This window comes from Sinocyclocheilus anshuiensis, unplaced genomic scaffold (assembly GCF_001515605.1).
Source record: "Sinocyclocheilus anshuiensis isolate Anshui unplaced genomic scaffold, SAMN03320099.WGS_v1.1 scaffold863, whole genome shotgun sequence".
NCBI classification, from domain to species: Eukaryota; Metazoa; Chordata; class Actinopteri; order Cypriniformes; family Cyprinidae; genus Sinocyclocheilus; species Sinocyclocheilus anshuiensis.
In genome coordinates, this window is record NW_015547725.1 from 289,405 (window position 1) to 310,611 (window position 21,207).

Sequence of the window (21,207 nt, forward strand, 5' to 3'; positions counted from 1 at the left end):
TTTGGCTTATGTGTAAAGAAAATATATCAAGTATGAGAATTATTTAGCAAAGGCAAAACTGGTTCAGATATGAACATTTTACAGCATGTTTTTATTCAGTGAAGTCTGAAAGACATAGGCTAATGGCAAATTCCCATTGTGGCAGCATTGGGCTATTTGCACAAACGTTCACTATGCATTCGTTCTAAAATATTCATCAGCAATTTTAATAAGACTTTATATGGGCCTATACAATTGACCTTGAAATAAACCTACCCTGACATATACTGACTAAAATTAATGAAATAAAAATATTTGTAAAAAAAAATAAAATTAAGGAAAAACAAAATAAAATGAAATAAAATAAAATTCAAAAATGTTTTGCAGAATTTGGGAACAGGGATGTATCTCAAATGCATCTGCCAAGCTGATAATGATTTCTCAATAATCAGATGTTTATTATTCTCAGCATGACACATGATAGAATGTTCATTTGATGAAGGTGTTTGGGGTCACAAGTCACCTGACAGACTGTATGCACTGACACAGCTCATGCATGTGACCTGCAGAGGCATTCATGAGCTGTTTAACACACTCCTGCACGGAACACATTCACCATGAACAACTCACAACCTCTCAAGACAATCTACATAAATCATGTCAAATAATAACAAAGATTATAATATTAAATAATACTTAACAGATAATTGGTCTATATATGTATAACATATTTAATGTATCTTTATATTTTCACAATAAAGTCATAATAAGCATGTACATCAACTTCTGTAAGGATTAGATATATGTAATACATATATAATAGAGAAATAGACTCAATGATTGTAAGTATAGTAAGTCCAAGATAAATATGAGGATGCATCCGAAAGTTAACAAGCAAAGAGAAATGGAAAATGAAATGAGTCATTTGATAATTTCTCTTTGTATTATTTCAGCTAACATATTGCAATATTATTCCTATTGTATTACACGAGGACATTGTTTATAGCGCAAGGTTTTTGATCAAAAGTCTAATTAAACCATTTTTTTATTTGTCTACTAGTGGTTTTATAAGCTGCTCTCTAGTCATGAGCTGTTTAACACACTCCTCCTGCACAGAACACATTCACCATGAACAACTCACAACCTCTCAAGACAATCTACATAAATCATGTCAAATAATAACAAAGATTATAATATTAAATAATACTTAACAGATAATTGGTCTATATATGCATAACATATTTAATGTATCTTTATATTTTCACAATAAAGTCATAATAAGCATGTACATCAACTTCTGTAAGGATTAGATATATGTAATACATATATAATAGAGATATAGACTCAATGATTGTAAGTATAGTAAGTCCAAGATAAATATGAGGATGCATCCGAAAGTTAACAAGCAAAGAGAAATGGAAAATGAAATGAGTCATTTGATAATTTCTCTTTGTATTATTTCAGCTAACATATTGCAATATTATTCCTATTGTATTACACGAGGACATTGTTTATAGCGCAAGGTTTTTGATCAAAAGTCTAATTAAACAATTTTTTAATTTGTCTACTAGTGGTTTTATAAGCTGCTCTCTAGTTTAAGACGTTCTTAAATTAGAATCATTTCAGTAAATTCTGTCCTTCAAACTAAAATTATATAATCTCATTTTTATAACAGCTTTGGGTAAACAACTGAGAATATTGATCTGTGAACAGTTTTGTAGAACAAGGGGTTTTTTTTTTCCTCCATAAATGTCAGGTGAGTTAGCATGTCACCTTCTTATTGAAGTAAAGTTTTGCATGTATTTTACAAATGATTTATTGAATCTAAAATCTTGAATCTAAATCTATCTATCTATCTATCTATCTATCTATCTATCTATCCCAACGCATGTGTACCTCAAAGCATAACAGTGGATTATCAAAACAGGTCAAATCGGTTACACTTTACTTGAAGGGGTGTGCATAAGTGTTACCGTCAAATCTTTAATTTGCATTTCAGTACGCATTGTCAAAAATCGGTTCTTTTCAGAGTGCTGTCTTGTCTCTTATCTGCTCTTTATTGCGCTCATTGATCTTTTACTGCCCCGCATCATGAATGCGTGTGTGACGCAGGTGCTTCAGACTGACGCACATGGGCGGATGTGATCGTGCCGTCCTCCTCCTCCTCCTCCATCCATCCATGAGCTGCTGGAGTCAGGGCCCGTTATACTCAAGGAGCTGCCATCAGCTTATCCGTTGATAATTATAGCCAGCGACCTGGTTTCAGCACTGCAGGGACTCAACAGCTCCCGCAGAACTAAAGCCTTAGCGATCATAGAGGAGAGGCGCTGAGAGCGCGCGGCATCCAGCCAACACCAGAGCGCTACACAAAACAAAACCTCACAGAGGACAACAGAGAGAGAGAAAGAGAAAATAAATTCGGACACCAGCTGAAGGATGGCGTCAAAACGCGTAGGGTTTGTGGTTATCCTTGCTGTAATATCGCAGACCAGCACGTTTCCCACACCTGCCGGACCCGACGGTGAGTTATTGAATAGCCAGAAAGCCTATAGTCCAATATATTATAACATATGGATTATTTGATTTAGAAGATTAATCTAATTGAATGGAAAAAAAAAAAAAAAAAAACATGCAACGTGTAATAAAATTACAAATTCTCCATATAGGCCACGTAAATTAATCAGATGATATTTTGCTATTTTGATATTACCGAGAGCGTCCACCTAACTCATTAACACATGTCTGGACTTCAGCGTGCACATGCTTTGTTTTTAAATGAAAGTAAATACTGAGTAAAAGATCTTTGTTTAATTTCAACAATATGTTAAATTGTATTTTAAATATATATAAATTACAGGGCTGCATATGGATTATGTTGGACATCAGATATTACCATTGAAAATCCCATATTAGCTGACAACTCCATATAGTCTAAATGTGGGAAGAAGGTGAATGAATTGTATGGTTTATTTTGCTGTTGCTGTTGTTGTTTTCATCATTTATTGTATAGGAAGCTCTAGCCCCAGTTTTCAAAGGCCTGTAATATTTTGTCCTGTAATCAGATTATTCGGTGGCAGCTTCTCTTGGACAGTTTGGACTGCAACTGAATGCATCAAAGTTCACAACAACTATAGAGAGAGTGAAGAAAATGCATATTAATGGCCATTTTATTTTAGGGTAAAAATAGTCTTGTGTAATGTAGAGTGTCTTGATTCCTTCAAAATTATAGTCAAATTATAAATTATATTAATATACCATAGGTGAGGTGCACAGATTTTGTTTTTCAAAAATGCATTTATGTTGTTACGATGTCTTTACATTATAGTTACAATGTAATAACCCACCAATAGTAATCTGAGCCTGATACTGTAGTGATACTGCAGTTTTTATTATTATTTTTATTTTTTGGTATGTGTTTTTGTTATCCCAAAAAGAAAAATTCTGTAATCATTTACTCACTCTCATATTGTTCTAAACGGTATGACTTCCTTTCTTCTGTGGAACACAAAAATAAATTCCGTTTTTGGGTGAAGTGTCTCTTGAAGGAGAGCAATTACTGGTCTGCCATCAGTGATCTTTGCCTTTATTGAATGTGTGTGTGTGTGTGTAACCCCTCTCTCCCGGGTCCTCACCGCCACACCCGGGAACCCGGGTCTCTGGCATGGGAGGCGGACGCACTAACAAGGAGGCTAAAGACTGCAGCCTCTAGCGTTAGTTGCTAGTGCGTCTCTTGAGATCAGGGGAGTGAGGTTTACCTGCACAGCACCTACTCGCTGGCCTCCGTCACACTCACCCCCCTAAACCTCACTCCCATCCGGGTCACGGCACCGCCTCCGTTACATGTGTGTGTGTGTGTGTGTGTGTGTGTGTGTGTGTGTTTCTTTCCTCATCCAGATAAAAGCATGCCTAACCGAGAGCTGACTGAGGAGAAGCCATTAGAACAGCAGGTGTGATTTCAAAAATATGAACTTATTGTTAATCACTGTGTTATGTATACGACACAGATTAATACACTTCATACCTCCATTTAGCATCAGACACAACTACTGTTTACTAGAAAACAAGACTATATGCTCAGAAAAAAGGCACAAAAGCTGTCACTGGGGCAGTACCTTTTCAAAAGGTACAAATATGTACCATTTAAATAAAAATTTTGGTACTTGCATACCTTTGTACTACTTGCACTTTCTTCTGTCTTCTTCAGAACACAAAAGAAGATATTTTGAAGAATGTTTTTGTCTTAAAGGCAGTGGGGCCCAAAACAACCCTCAAAATATCATCTTCCAAAGAAGAAAGAAAATCATATTGGTTTGGAAGGACATGGTAAATGATGACAGAATTTTTATGTTTTGGTGAACTAACACTTTAATATATTTTATCAGCGTTTTCTAGACACATCAAACAACTGGAGATGTATAGCGTATTTAAATGTATTTTAACAATATGTACAGTATGTATTCATAAAAAAAGTATGTCTTACGAAGCATGAATTGAAGCTGACCATGCTGTCACAGCTGCCATTACTGTCAATCTCGCCCATTGTGTCGAGGCATTTGCCATCTTGCCACATGACACTTATCGGCATTTGCAAATTATGGAAACCTCCACCCTGATATGAATTCAAAGTTCTTTACAATGGTGATGAAACTGCATTTCCCTTTAAAAAAAGATCATATAAAAAAATGCTTGAGCAAGCATCTTGATATGCATCCTTTGAAAGAATTGGTTATATTAGTAATAATAGTGGAAATTGTAAAGCAATTAAAATTGTAAATACATGAACTTAAATTAGCCAGGAATTGTTTGTATTTTTGTGTATGGTATATTAAATGATCAGATGATGTGAATGAGATTACAGCAGACGTTACTCTGAGCTTCTTTAGTTGGATCCATTAAGGTACTAATATGTTTATTTTACTTATATGCACCCATTAGGAGTAAATGTACAAATGTACAATGCCCCAGTGACCACTTTTGTACCCTTGTTTCTGACTGCGTATAGAAGATGTTTTATGTATTAAGTTCAAATAAACTCAAATTCAAAATTAAGCAAAAGTCAAGACTGTGCTTTTATTTATTTATTTATTTTCCCCCAACAGATTGCAGAAGCTGATAGCATCAGGAGGGCAGGTGAGATATAATATTATGCAGACATAGCGCTTCACAGTGATCAATAGCTCACAAGTGTTTGCTGTTCATCCATGCAGAACCCAAGCCAACGCCACCAGCTGAGGCAGAGTTAAACTCTGAGGATGATGATATCACTTTCCTTAAGTCTCTGGCTGAGAAGTCCAAAGAGTCAAACAATGAGACTCCCATCTCAGATTCTGTGGATGAGCGATACAGTACTGATGAGGCCGACACTACCAAAAACAGAAGACTGGCTGATGACTATGACTCTACTAAGAATGAGATGGACTACAAATACCAAGGTAAAAACTACAATTAACATGCTAACAAAGTCTTATTCAGAATAGCATACTGTAGTAGTATGCTATACTTGCCCACCTGGGCTCACCTACTTTCAACTGTGGCCCATCCATTTTCCAAATGGATGTCATTTATGTTTTAAATGAGTCTGATATTACAATTTATTAAAAGATAGTAATAATAAATGACTTATTTCACTATAGCTTTATATATTTAGATTAAAAATATATTAAACGTAAGTTTTCATGTTCAATTACAAGCAGTTTCTTAATTTTCCATTACGACACAGATTAATACACTTCATACCTCCATTTAGCATCAGATACAACTACTGTTTACTAGAAAACAAGACTATACGCTCAGAAAAAAGGCACAAAAGCTGTCACTGGGGCAGTACCTTTTCAAAAAGTACAAATATGTACCATTAAGGTACTAATATGTTTATTTTACTTATATGCACCCATTAGGAATAAATGTACAAATGTACAATGCCCTAGTGACCACTTTTGTACCCTTGTTTCTGACTGCGTATAGAAGATGTTTTATGTATTAAGTTCAAATAAACTCAAATAAAAAATTAAGCAAAAGTCAAGACTGTGCTTTTATTTATTTATTTATTTTCCCCCAACAGATTGCAGAAGCTGATAGCATCAGGAGGGCAGGTGAGATATAATATTATGCAGACATAGCGCTTCACAGTGATCAATAGCTCACAAGTGTTTGCTGTTCATCCATGCAGAACCCAAGCCAACGCCACCAGCTGAGGCAGAGTTAAACTCTGAGGATGATGATATCACTTTCCTTAAGTCTCTGGCTGAGAAGTCCAAAGAGTCAAACAATGAGACTCCCATCTCAGATTCTGTGGATGAGCGATACAGTACTGATGAGGCCGACACTACCAAAAACAGAAGACTGGCTGATGACTATGACTCTACTAAGAATGAGATGGACTACAAATACCAAGGTAAAAACTACAATTAACATGCTAACAAAGTCTTATTCAGAATAGCATACTGTAGTAGTATGCTATACTTGCCCACCTGGGCTCACCTACTTTCAACTGTGGCCCATCCATTTTCCAAATGGATGTCATTTATGTTTTAAATGAGTCTGATATTACAATTTATTAAAAGATAGTAATAATAAATGACTTATTTCACTATAGCTTTATATATTTAGATTAAAAATATATTAAACGTAAGTTTTCATGTTCAATTACAAGCAGTTTCTTAATTTTCCATCTTCCTATAAGTGCATACCATACACTTGTCAAAATGATGATTCGTCAGTTTCTGTTAGTCCCACTCACAATGTTATGTTTACGACATAAGGACATAATAGTAAAATGCACGCATTTGTGGGGATGGATTTAAAAATAGTGAAACAAATATCAATCCCAATTGAAACTAAGTCTTAGCAATGAATCCAGACCTACAATGAATTCTGCAAATGAAACCGGACCACCTGCCTTTGATGGATTTATAGATTGGAAACTTCTGAGCCAAGCGTGTTTAAAGCATCATTAGCATAGGTACAGTGTTTGATAGATGTGTCCTTTGTGGATAGATACTGTTCTGTTCTCCACAACAAACTGCATATTTGCAGCCGCGCACATTTCTATGGTCCTCAGTGTTTACCATCCTTTGGACGCAAACTGACAGAGACACTTGATTATGAGATCATCTACGAAGCCCAGTTGTCTCAGACTGAGGTAATACTTTATAATAAACTTATTTTAGTTAACGTTAGTTAATGCATTAACTAACATTAACAATGTGCAATACATTTGTTACAATATTTATTAATCTCTGTTAACATTAGTTAATAAAAATACAACTCATGTTGACAGATACAACTTTTATTTTAATAATGTATTAGTAAATGTTGAAATTAATGTTAGTGTTAATCAGTGCTTTAGAAGCATTGTGTATTGAACCTTTGTGCTGAATTTTCTGTAGCCAATTTGATATGTAGTTTTCATACGCTACACTTTGCCAACCCTGTTTTATGCAGGCCCACCCGCCTCACCCCTGATGTGCACTGTGCATTATGTTGTTTGCACACACATTTTCTTTGTTTGTCAAAGAGCACACTCTGTGGAATACAATATCCCACAATGAAATGGTTCTTACACCTGGTTCATCCAGTCTAACCAATGAGCCAGGTGTAAATTTTAGCATCTGTATTTGATTTATACACCTTTGATAATTTTATTAGACTAACAAAAGTCAAGACATTTATACATAAAGTTCAATTTTAAAAAAATGCAACAATTTTTACGTCCATTTAAAATAGCATACTGTTTCACTCACTATTTAGTATGCAGTTGTCACTGTTAATATTCTATTATGAGCATAGCTTATGTCTTCTTGTCAAGAAAAAGTAAAACATCCATGAACATTTTTTTAGTTGTGACCTGTCAAAAACCAAATTATCTCCCACTTTGAAAGTGCTTATCCATCCCTGTGACTCTTGTGATCCTAAATACAGGAACAGGTGGCAGACACCATAGGTCAATCAGGAGGATTTTGTAGAGATAAAGAGAGAGAGAGAGAGAGAATCAGAGGATTATCCCTCCACAGGCTGCTGTATACTGGACGTTTTATAGCATTAAACCCTACAGTCTCCTACAACAGGGCAGTCAGACTAAACATACACCCACATTAAAAACCCTATAACCTAATAGTAGCGCAATAGCTCAAAGAGGTCATGTCATAATTCCTTTTACCATTCCCCCACCCCCTCCTATGATGTTTTTGCACGAAATTCAACAGTGATTTATTTTTATTTATTTTTATTTCCATTTTCAACTTTATGACCCTTACAATTAAATATGCCGTTTTTGTGCATTTTAAGCAAATGTCCTCTTTTATGATTGGCTAACCAACAGTATGTACATGTGAAATTACTATATGAAATATTAATGCATGCTGCATGGGTTAAATGTAGTTTTTGAAATATATGTTGTTTTCCTTCAAACAACCTCCTTGCATAGCCACAATTGCACTGTGACTAAATCATGAAAATCCTTAATTGTGCTGTTCAAATTAAGATCACACTGCTCGTTTCTATCATTGGGATCCTTCCAAATGATCTGCAGAGTCATAGGTGCTACACACAGTCAAAGAGAAGATTTTACAGACTTCTTTTTACCTCACCGAGACTGAATGGGACATGTTTCTGAACACAGAGGTGTTGCTGATATTTACATTTGGGCAGTCATGTGTTTATTCATCTGTCCAATGTCAGCTGTCCAAGGACAAGCAGTTTTTGCAGCTCAATTTAACTATTGCTTAAATAGTTACTTAATTATGAACTTACAATATGACTGCTTTAAGTCTTTTTTTATGACAATGTCATGTCATAAAGGCACTCAGACTACTGAAGACCTCTCACTCTGTTTCTGTCAGAATAAGCGTCAGACATTTGATCAGTGTCACATTTCAGGCAGATAGCGAGTTTACTGGAAGCGATTAAGGCAGTGTAAGTCAATCTCTGTGGTAGATAATGGCAGATAACAGAGTGGGAGGTGTTTCTGTGTGATTTCACTGGGTTACAGGAATTACAACAGACAGACAAGAATTGCTGGCAGATTTCAGCTCCAAGATTCAGATCTCCGTTTCACACATTCTCCTCCTACTTAGTTTCTTTTTAAGAGCTTTGAGCTTTTAAACTTCTGATAAAGTAGGCTAATTTCAAATACAACGCACTAGAAAATAAACTTATGGCACAGAAAAAGACGACCAAAAGAATGCTGGATGAGGTGGATATTTAGGTTACCTACAGTCCATACAGTTTATCAACAATTCATTTATGGGCCTCTTTGGTCTAGTGTTAATTTCGTTAACGAAGTCTATGATGAAAAATGTTCGTCAACGAAGTGTTTTCCCCTGACGAAAACGAGACGATAATAACGTCATTAACAGTGTTGGGGAAAGTTACTTTTAAAAGTAATGCATCACAATATTGCGTTACTTCCTAAAAAAGTAACTAATTACGTTACTTAGTTACTTTTTAATGAAAGTAATGCATTACGTTTCTTTTACGTTACTTTTTAAATCTGGGCAGGGCTTGCTTGTTTGCTTTTAATATAAAAAGTTCTATTTTTGGCAAATGTAAAAGCCCTTTCACACCAAAAGCCTCAGGCTGAAGGAAATGTAAATTCACGTCTGTACAGTAGAACGCAGAAGAAGAAAGTTCAACACTCTTCAGCAATAAAAAAGAAGAAGAAATGTTAGCTTTTGTCATTTTTGCTTATTAATATGGTTGAATTGGATCATCGAAGGTCAGCAGCAAATTGGTTAATAAAATGGGATTAAATACATAAAGGATATTTGTATTATTTAACATATTTAATTATTGCAGCTTTGCGTCATATTCTGAGTTGCTTTTAACTGTTTTTTTACATTTTGAGGAAAAATAAATCTGTTTTTTTTTTTTGTGAGTGAGATGAATTAAAGCATGTTCACATTTATTCTAGAACTAAAGTAACATCTTACTCCCGATTTCTCTCAACATGGGCACAGGAGAGCTTTCAATCAATAAATGGGGAAAAAAGTAACTGGCGTTACTTATTTGAAAAAGTAACTCAGATATTTTCTTGTAAATTAAAAAGTAATGCGTTACTTTACTAGTTACTTGGAAAAAAGTAATCTGATTACGTAACTCGCGTTACTTGTAATGCGTTACCCCAACACTGGTCGTTAAACGATAACTGAGACTAAATGAACGTGCAGTATCATTGACGATAAAGACGAGACTAAAATGAAGCTAAAAGAACAAAAACTTTACCAAAACCTTTTTATTTTTTACGAGCCAAAGCATTTCAGACTGCTGTACGAGACTCTATTATGCGAGCGTTCATGTTTACGGTTGCAAGATATCAAGAGCTCAGATCCCCCAATCAGAGATTTTCTGTTAAACGGATACATACTCTGGCAGGGTCTGCCCGACTTTTTGCTTTATGCAATCTGGCAACCATTCACACGCGCCATATCTGAAAACACCGACATACAGTAGGCTACTGTACAAGTAAGCTGGAGTTCAGCGATCTCTGTTTGAGATGTTCTGCTTAAATGAAAGTGTCATTCAGCCAGTCTGTGTTCTGTCATGGATCTCGACTGTATTGTTTGCGATTGTGATTTGCTGATTGTAACGTTACTTACACAACCTCTGTGTGGTAATAAGTCTTTTTTGCCGTTGTTTTAAAAGAGAAACATTAATACAATTTGGAATTATTGGAATTACTATTAGGAATTTCTCTGTTATAATATTTGAGAGTAGGTTTTTGTTACACCAGTTTTCATAACGTAGACAGTGCGAGTGTATATCTAAAGTCGTTTAGCCTCTAATTGATATCCTGTTATAAATCTGTACATAGGTAAAATAAACCATGCATATGAGTCGATATTCTATTGATTTGTGCTTATTGGTGAAAGAGCAACATCTAATGAAAATTTGTAAATTGTCCAAATGACACCAATCATTGCATTACCATTATAGAGTAAGACGAAAATATGATGAAAACTAGATTAAAATGCTCAGACATTTAGTCGACTAAAACTTGACTAAAACTAAAACAGGAAAAGTTGACTAAATATAATAAAAACTAAAAGTTACTTTTGACAAAGACAAAGACTAAGGACTAAAACTAAGACTAAATTAAAAATAGCTGACAAAATTAACACTACTTTGGTCAGAACAGACCAAAAAATGTACGTTTCGAATTTAGCAAATTTTTGGCTCCATTGGAATGGGATGACACTTGGTGAGTTTTGTCACATTAGCTATGTGAACACACACACAAAAAAAAAATATTTACATGATTCGCATATGTTAAAGTGTCGAAAAATAAAAAAGTAACACTTGGTACTTTTGTGATCAAAAATTACTGTGGAAAAAAATTGCTAAAAAAAATTGTATAAATGTTGCATAGTATCATAAAATCCCCTCAAAATTCTAAATAATAATCAAAAAATATATAATTGAGCAAAAATATATTACACTGATTTTCCTGCCAAAATTTTTTTAAATAAAATAAAAATAAATAAATAAATAATAAAAAGCTACATTTCAAGGCTTCGGTCACTTTTGACCACAAAGGTTCCAAGTGTGGCCCAAAAATGAATGGGCTCAGAGTTTAATTCATTTTAATCGAATAAAAACTAGCTCAGAAATAAAATGTATAAATATTGCATAGTATCATAAAAAATTCTAAATGAAAATACAAAAATATATTATTGAACAAAAATATATTACATTGATTTGACATTGCATTGATATTACGCAGAGGTACCAAGTTTGACCCAAAAATTAAGAGGCACAGAGGGTCAAATTATATCCAGAACAGTGTATATAAAAGCATCAAAATATGGGGACCTGTTCCCGAGTACAGATGAAAGGCTAGAAATGCCCCTGGTTATTATCCAAAATAAGTAAGGGATAGTCAGCCGGTAGTTATTGTGAAATAAACCTGACAAGGTGATCAGGACCTAGAGGCGAAATGCTTGTTAAATAAATGGACATAAAATATTAATTTCTTTTGAACTGAACTAATTCTTTTAAGGAAAAAAAGAGGATACAGTACAGTTATGTAAGAAACCGGATCATTCTGGTTTCATTACTGTATCCTCTTTTTTTCCTTTAAAAAAAAAAAAACTATAACAATAAAGTGTCCACATCAACGGACAATAATATTCTGTTTATTACAGGCACAAGCTGCCATTTTAAATGCTCAAGCTCTTTAAAGTCAGGTGGATTCTGATGCTGTCAATGTTTTTATCACTCATCATCTGGATAAAATCGATATGATAGGGATATTTTTATTATTATAGTTGTGGTGTGGACATCCCTATTTTGATCAAATTAGAACGATTATTAAAACTTTATACTTAATGTTATTGTCCTTGGTGTGAACTGCCCTTAATATTCAGTTTGGATACATTTGTTTAATAGGAGTGATGTGAATTATTTTAATGTGTTCCTTTTCAGATGATCCTGAAAGTTTTTGGCAGCTGGATGGGACCCCGCTAACAGCTCATGACATCGTCCAGAAAATCGCCAACAAAATCTACGAAGAGGATGACCGAGGAGTGTTTGACAGAATTGTGTCTAAACTGCTCAAGTTGGGTCTAGTAAGAGATTCAAATTGTGGCATGTGCAGTGATTCTGATAGCTACCATATCGATGAGCCATACAATAAACATCATTCATCATGTATTAATTCCTCTAGGGAAACATATTCCAGATTAACCAGAATAAATAGCATGGAAAATAGATTGTCATACAATAATCCCTTTGTGAATTGATTGTTCTAGCAGGTGTTCTTTTGTTTGTCCTTCAGATCACAGACAGTCAGGCAGAGACGCTGGAGTATGAGGTTGCTGAAACCCTGCAGGATCTGATCACTAAAAATGCCAAAGATAACATGATTGGAGACCTCAGTATGGACTACCCTGTTAATGCAGCAAAAGATACAGAGAACAGTATGGTACGAGTGTGTGACTGTGTGTCTGTTGTGTTTCTATCAACTGCATGTTTATCCACAAATTCCACACAAAAAAAATCGCTCTATTTGTTTGGATTCTCTTCTTCAGGATGAGGAAGACAGGCCCAGTCAACGATATGATGACGAGGATGAAGGTGATGATGATGATGGTGGCAATGATAATAATGGTGACGAAGAACAGGAGGAGGAGAGCAGAGATGATACAGTGAGGGCTGAAGACTCATATGACGCTGCGAGCGATGGGAACGACAGAAACGAACTGAATCCAGAAGACGGACTGCAGGACCTTCAATTCTTCCCCAACTTTTACAGACTTCTGAAGAGTCTCGACTCAGGTAGACAACACAACACAATACAACAAACAATACAACACAAAACATAATGCACAACATAATATAATACAACACACAACATGATATATATGACACAACACACAGAGGATACTGTACACCACAAACCACCCTTGTGAAAAAGAAGTCCAATTAACTGTTGAATGTGCACTTGTAGTGTACTTCAAATCTAAAAAGTATATTTTTAAAAAAATAACTTGCATAAAATCTTAATGAAATAAAAGGCCACTTAAAGGTGCAATAGGTGATTGTCTTCAGAAACATATTTTGTTATGCTGGTTGAAAGTCTCTTCACATCCAGATAGCAACCATTAAGTTAAGTGGTCGAAATGTATTTATCTGTATTTATATATTTTGTGGAAGGCGTAGGACCAAGAAATGTTCGTCCAATCAAAACACTCAGTCTGAGCGTTTTACTGGCTTTCCTACCTGCCTGTCAACATATGTATTTGCATACCTCTGCACACCCTGTTCGCGCAGACAGGATACGTCATCAGCGCATTCACGCACGCTGTGCAGACAGAGCGAGAATGGCAGACAAACATCAACAACCCGATCTTCCTTCCTGGTATTGTAGTACTTTTAAAGTTTTCTCACCGGTGAATGACACATGATGTAGCCCAGCTGTTCTCAATTCCAGTCCTCGCGCCCCCTGCTCTGCATATTTTGCATGTCTCGCTTAGTTAACACACCTGATTCAGATAACCAGCTCGTTAGAAGTGAGCTACATGCATGAACTGTGTTCCGATCGAAATGATCCCTATACAGTGTTCATTGCTCCCTACTCCCTGCGCAGGGGAAATCTGTTGAAGTTTACTTCATTTCGGAACATTTTGGAATTGGGAATCACTGATGTAGCCTATTGTAGTAATGTTGTCTCTGGTATTCTGGTCTGTGAGCGTATATGCGTTCAGGGGGCGTGGCTTTGGACGGCGATTGCAGGGAGGGGACATTGCAGGGAACGATTGAACGTTCGCTTTCAGTGCTATCAGGCTAAAGTTAGCATTTTCCAAGATCTCCTACTGCACTTTTAAGTGTACTTAAAGAGAGTAAACTTACATCACTGATTCTTAAAGGGGTCATATGATGCTTTTTTAAAGATCATTATTTTGTGTATTTGGTGTAACAGAATATGTTGACATGCTTTAATGTTCAAAAAACACATTATTTTTCAAATACTGTACATTATTGTAGGTCCTCTATGCCCCGCCTCTCTCAAGGAAAACTTGAAATCGCATCATATGACCCCTTTAAAGGCCCAAGTGTTCTTCACATTCCACGTTCCGTTCCGTCTCGCGCACAGCCGCATCCACACAGGTTTCGCTCGAGACATGTGCAGAACCACCTACTTGACTCGTTCGGCCTCAACATTCACCTCGCGGCTGTGCTGTTGTACGTGTCCACAGACACTTTTGATAGAAAAAATTGCATCACGAGGACAGTGCGCGAACCATCGCGGGAAAACAGACGGCTGAAGTATACTTTGGGCATTACACACTTAAGTACACTTTTAAAAAGTGAAAATCTTTTAAACCATTTTGTTTTAATAATATGTTGTTGTGCTTGAAAGAAGTAGCCTCATTTTGATGTGTTGACTAACATACTAAAGCACATATAAAAGTACTTGATTATAATTTTAACTGTAGTGTGAAATTTGATATTGGATTAGCAATAAATTAAAGGGGTCATATGATGCGATTTCAAGTTTTCCTTTCTCTTTGGAGTGTTACAAGCTGTTCGCAACACAGCACAGCACACACAGAAGCCACACAAACAATAATGTAACACACCTCATAACACAACACAGCTCATTCAGTAAATCAGCAGCTATATAAGGTCTATAGAAACATCTGGTTAAACACATTTATCACCCTGTTCTTCAGCAAACACCACATTAATCCAGATTAAAGTCTGGTCTCATCGCTTAATCTATCACATCCTTCTTCTCTCACTTTACAGAGCAAGATAAAGAGGAGAGAGAAACCCTGATCACCATCATGAAGACCTTGATCGACTTTGTGAAGATGATGGTCAAATATGGAACCATCACACCTGAAGAAGGAGTGTCTTATCTGGGTAAGACCAAAGTTGTCTGTCCACCTTATTTTTGACAAAAGAGTGGACACAGACATTTTTAATTTGAATGTTCAAGGCTTCTGGTGTCAAAAAACACACTAGTTTGTAGTGCAAATAGTTGCAATGTTTACTGCACTTATTATTCTAGTTATGCATATGTGTGTTTACTGCACGTTATTCTTCTATTTATTTATCTATAGCGGCTAATGAAACTGAAGTCTTGCACATTCACAGGAAATATCTTACATCTATTTGTGTTAAACAACAAATTTATTCTGATTGGTGATTATTGTGTCACATTACACAGTATTTTCTCTTTAAATAAAGGAGTCCAGCCTGCAGTCATCTTGGTAATCTCTCTGAAAGAAGCTTCATGTTATTGAAGCTTATGTTTTGATAAAAGGTTTAGTCACCAATTTGACCTTTGTTAGGATACTTAACGATACTATATATTTGTCACGCCGGTTAGGACATGATGTATGTGTGCGTGGGCAATAGGGAATCACTCAGATAAGCTTTATGTGACTGAATGATTTTGTGTGCATTTGCTTCCTGAAATAAAGCTTTGTCCAGCCTGAAAAAATAGACAGAGAGAGAGATGGCAGCTGTACTTTGACTTGGTCCTAATGTGAAATGTTTATTCTCAATCAAATGGAATATAGATTGAACAGCTGAAGCAGATTTTTGCAGATGCAGTATCAGTGTCTGCACTATGTACATAACAGCATGGACATCACTTTATTTGAAAAAAGTTTTGGGGACAGTGGTGGTAGAATCACTGTGTGTATTTGGCCGTTTATGACATGATGTAAAGGTGAAGGCTTTACTCATGAATATGAATTGCTACTTTTGTTTCCTCCACTGATGACAACAATAACAACCATTCAGCAAACAATTACTGTAGAAGTACAATTTTCAGTGCCAGATCTACTTTCACTGTAATACTTACTAACCAAATATCTTAAGCTGTGGTTGGGGTAATCGGCCATGGCTAAAAGTGGTTGCCAGCCATAAATGATGACAACCCTTGTGAAAAATAAATAAACTTTAGCATACTTTTAAAAAAGAGCACTGATTACGAAAATAATGTAGTTTAAAATTAATTAAAAGTAAGTAAAATACTGAAGTGCAAACTAAATGTAATGTTTTTGAATAGTAAAAAAATTTATAAAAATGTATTAAGTTTAAATTGATATTAAAGGCACTTAGCTGAACTTCATAGGGTTTTTTTTTTTGGACCCATTTAAGTACATCTTTACATGTAATTTCCTGATTACTTCTATTGTCTTTGAAATATGATTATAAAAATATGAAAATATGCTTTAATATCAATACCATTCATATTTGTAATTACACATTTGCACAAGGATTGCAGTATAGTACTTTTAAAATATAGTACATAAATGTAATATTGAGTAACACTACAGTTAAAATTATAATCAAGTACTTTACATATGGTTTAATATCTTAGTCAACACATCAAAATAAGTCTACATTAAAGCATAACAAAAGATTATTAAAAACATGACTTAAAATGTACTTTAAAGTAAAAAATATATATAATTAGACGTTACTTAAGTGTGTTGAAAAACATAGTCATGAAACTGTACTCTCTTCGAGTACACCTAAGTGGACCTTTATTTCATTAATAATATATTATCTGCAAGTTGTTGTTGTTTTTTAAACATGCTTTTAAGATTTGAAGTATAATGTTGATTTTTAATAATTGTTTGTTTGGAAAAACATTCCCTGTGATTAATATGACTCATACCCGTTTGTTTGACAGGCAGATGAATTGAATTTCACACACTGGTGCTAATAGTGTGACACCAGTCCATGTTTGTAGGTATATCTGTGATTAAAGGCAGAATATCACAAACTTTTTTTTAGTGGACTGAAACCCACAATCTAAACAATCCACTTTTTACACCCATTTATGGTTTACTGCTACCTTCAACATTATTTTTAGCACAAATAAGTTGTGAATAAAGCCTAAATGAACCGAAGAAAACTACAGCATATAGTTCTACAGCAGTAAATAGGAGATCAAAGAAAATTATTTTAAAATCATTTTTGCATTCCCATACCACAACAGCAAAAGGGGGGGTGGGGGGGATGCTCAGATTAGAGTCTGGTTAAACTTGATTGCAGATGCTTAGTGAATAAAGAAGGATTTTGCACAAAAATATTGTTCACAAAATTTTATTTTAAAGAATTTTTGTTTATCTATTTATGTTTTTTATGTATCAAAAAAAACATTTGAACTTTGTCTCACTAATCATCACTGATCAGTGGTATTTTAAGGGGACACAAGCCATGTCCGTCTAATGCCCATATATGTTCAAGACATCTGCTCAAGCAAACAGCATCCTGCTTCATTCATCCAGTGTTCTCTCTTTTGTTCCCTCTCTCTTTCATTCCGTGTAATTAATTCTGTCTGTTTCTCTAACGAGATGGTCACGGTCGTTATGATAGAACACAGATAACAATCTGGAATTCTCCACTGCGTAATAATGGGGTTACTCTGGCAACCTGTGCCACATGATGACAGCTGTAAAGATTAAATGGAATGGCAGGCTGCATGTGTTGCCAGGATACGGCTGGTTATTGATCTGCTGTGGTTTAAACATGAGATGAGGCTCTTATCATTCTGCCCTAATGTGTGTGTTTGTCCTTGGCAAACAGCTCCAAGACACAAAAGTGTGTACACAACGCATAATGAGTACAGGGTACATCCACATCTACATATGGAGTGCTGGAGAAAGCTCTATGTTGTCAAAGATAATTCTGATCAGTTAAAAAAAAACACACACACTAGAGTCATTGTAATGGGACACTTTGACCTCAGAAAGAGAAGAAATTACTGTAGCCTTTCACTTTAAATAAATAAATATAAAAATAAAATAAAATTTAGAATGTGTTGTCATGAAAAAATTACAAATTAGTAAGGTACAAATTAGTGGCATGCTATATAGGCCTATACTGTATAATATGTTGCTCATTTGTAAACGTATAATATATTACGTATAATATAAAATGTATAACTTATAATTTATGGAGAAAGGGGAATTTTTGAAAATTTACATTTTTGGTCTGTTTTTGCTGAATGATTTTATCGTTATATATTATTTTATCAGTTCATTGCCACAACAAACTGATTTGAATAGTTTAAATATTGTAAATGAATACTATAAAGCTAGGAAAAATGATAATACTTTACAGTAAGGTTTCATTTGTTAACATTGGTTAATATGAACTAACAATTAAATACTTTTAAAGCATTTATTAATCTAATTTAATGTTATTATTAATTTCAACACTTACTAATATTAAAATCAAAAGTTGTATCTTTTAAAATTATTTAAAGGGGTCATATGACATTGCTAAAAAGAACATTATGTTGTGTATTTGGTGTAATGAAATGTGTTTATGCGGTTTAAGGTTAAAAAAACACATTATTTTCCACATACTGTACATTATTGTTTCTCCGCTATGCCCCACCTTTCTGAAACGCGTCGATTTTTACAAAGCTCATCGATCTGAAAAACGAGGTGTGCTCTGATTGGCCAGCTATCCAGTGCATTGTGATTGGCCGAATACCTCAAGCGTGTGACGGAAATGTTACGCCCCTTACCATACTGTGATGCCTTGTTCCGGCACGGCGAGACAAAACCAATAAAACCCATTATAAACTAGGCATTTGTTGCATCCAGTGGGGCCATAATTAACTTCACAGATCTTCTTTATGCACCAAGATCTTGTAACATCGCATCATATGACCCCTTTAATAGAAGGGCTGTGTGTCTCAAAAGCATTGTGAGCTAAGGTGACCGTAGAGAACATTGGACAGAAAAATAGTCTCCAAAATGCTTGTGATGCTTACAATATCATCAGAGTATTTATAAATATCATGTTTTTCACACAGAAAATCTGGATGCAATGATTGCCCTGCAGACCAAGAACAAGCTGGGCAAATCTCTGGTTCCTCTCGGCATTACACCCCCTACAGGTAAAAACTTCACAGATCTTCTTTATGCACCAAGAGCTTGTAACATCGCATCATATGACCCCTTTAATAGAAGGGCTGCGTGTCTCAAAAGCATTGTGAGCTAAGGTGACCGTAGAGAACATTGGACAGAAAAATAGTCTCCAAAATGCTTGTGATGCTTACAATATCATCAGAGTATTTATAAATATCATGTTTTTCACACAGAAAATCTGGATGCAATGATTGCCCTGCAGACCAAGAACAAGCTGGGCAAATCTCTGGTTCCTCTCGGCATTACACCCCCTACAGGTAAATCAGACACACCACAGATTATAACACTGCAATCTGCAAGTCATTCACTGCAGATTCTGCTCAGGAAGACTTGGCATCACTCTACTGTTTTTTTCCCCATCATTGCTCCCTCGTTCCAGGAAAAGCATTGGATGATGATGACAACACCAAAACAGAAGCTGCCAAAATGCAGAAGGAGTATGAGTCTCTGAAGGACTCGACCAAAGACGTCCAGACTGCTGCTGAAATCAGTGAGTATTACAAGGATCCTGTATCATCTTCACATGTTTCTGGTTTGGGGTGATATTCTGCTGGTGTAATTGAGCTGTTTAACTGAACTCTCTAGCAGTCGAGGCAGATACACTGATAAGCCTGATTCAAATACAGAATTCAACACTAACCTGCGGTTCCACTGGAAACATGCAGTCAGACTGCAGTGTGTGAGAGAGAGTCAGTCCCATAGGGAGACTCTGCAGCAGCAGCCCGGCAGATTGAGGGCATCGCTGTAACACGCTCACGGTGAACTAACAGTATAATGAATAAAATCATGAGGTCTTGTTCAGGGAGACTTTTATTGATTCTTTGAAAAGCACTGAACATTAATGTTAAAAGCTGTGATAATCACCGTCGGTTATTACCCAAGAAGCATTTAGAACACACCCATTATACATTAATTCTGCTTTCATGTTTGAATTGCAACAGTTACGAGATGACAACTCAGAACTTATGCACTTACGGATATTATTTGTTACTATAGCAACGCTCATAAAACCAAATTGTCCATGTACAGCTTGGTATTTAATGACAAAAAAAAAGAACACTTGCTAATCTAAAAAAATGAATAATTCAACTTTATATTCTCTTGCAAAATATTGAGCATTGCATACGAGGTATATATATATATATATATATATATATAAACTATTATTAGTATTTTTTATTCAATAAGAAAAAGAAGAAGAAGAAAATAAAATCCAACCATGCATCCATCCATCCATTCTCCAAACTGCTTGTCCTATATAAGGTTGTGGGGATGATGGAACATAATAATAATAATAATAATAATAATTTACTAAAAAGAAGAAATACAAAGAAATATATTTAAACAAACAATTAAAATAATAATCCATCTATTCATCCATTTATTTAATAATTGTATTAATCTATTTATCTATATTTAATATTTATCTATCTATCTATTTAAAGGAAGAAGAAGAAATGTTTAAACAGAAAAATAATATAGTTTAAAAAATAATAAAAAGAATACTTAGAAATGTATTTAAGCAAATAATTGAAATAAGAAATCTATCCATCCATCTATCAGTCTATTAAAGTAGAAGACAAAGAAGATGACGACGAAATATATATATAAATATGTTTAAACAAAAATATAGTATAATAATTTTTCTGTCCATTCTCCAAATTAATTGTGGGTCTATAGGGTCATGGAGATGCTAGAGCCCAATAATAATAATAATAATAATAATAATAACAATAATATATTTTCTGTTATTTTCTATTATTATATATTTATATATATTATATATATATAAATTATTATATATTTATATATATATATATATATA

At 34.8% G+C, this 21,207-nt stretch overlaps 1 protein-coding gene across 1 annotated transcript in view; it reads left to right on the top strand.

The window, feature by feature from the left end:
• Positions 1–2,139: 2,139 nt before the first annotated feature.
• LOC107704264 (secretogranin-3-like) overlaps positions 2,140–21,207 on the top strand; it is a 23,793-nt gene continuing 4,725 nt past the window's right edge. Inside the window, exons 1-10 of the mRNA XM_016507144.1 lie at positions 2,140–2,500; positions 3,874–3,926; positions 5,079–5,109; positions 5,187–5,411; positions 12,400–12,542; positions 12,752–12,898; positions 13,005–13,251; positions 15,226–15,342; positions 19,268–19,351; positions 19,762–19,872. Coding sequence (XP_016362630.1) covers positions 2,416–2,500; positions 3,874–3,926; positions 5,079–5,109; positions 5,187–5,411; positions 12,400–12,542; positions 12,752–12,898; positions 13,005–13,251; positions 15,226–15,342; positions 19,268–19,351; positions 19,762–19,872 — 1,243 coding nt within the window. The 5' untranslated portion in view covers positions 2,140–2,415. The remainder of the gene's footprint in view (positions 2,501–3,873; positions 3,927–5,078; positions 5,110–5,186; positions 5,412–12,399; positions 12,543–12,751; positions 12,899–13,004; positions 13,252–15,225; positions 15,343–19,267; positions 19,352–19,761; positions 19,873–21,207) is intronic.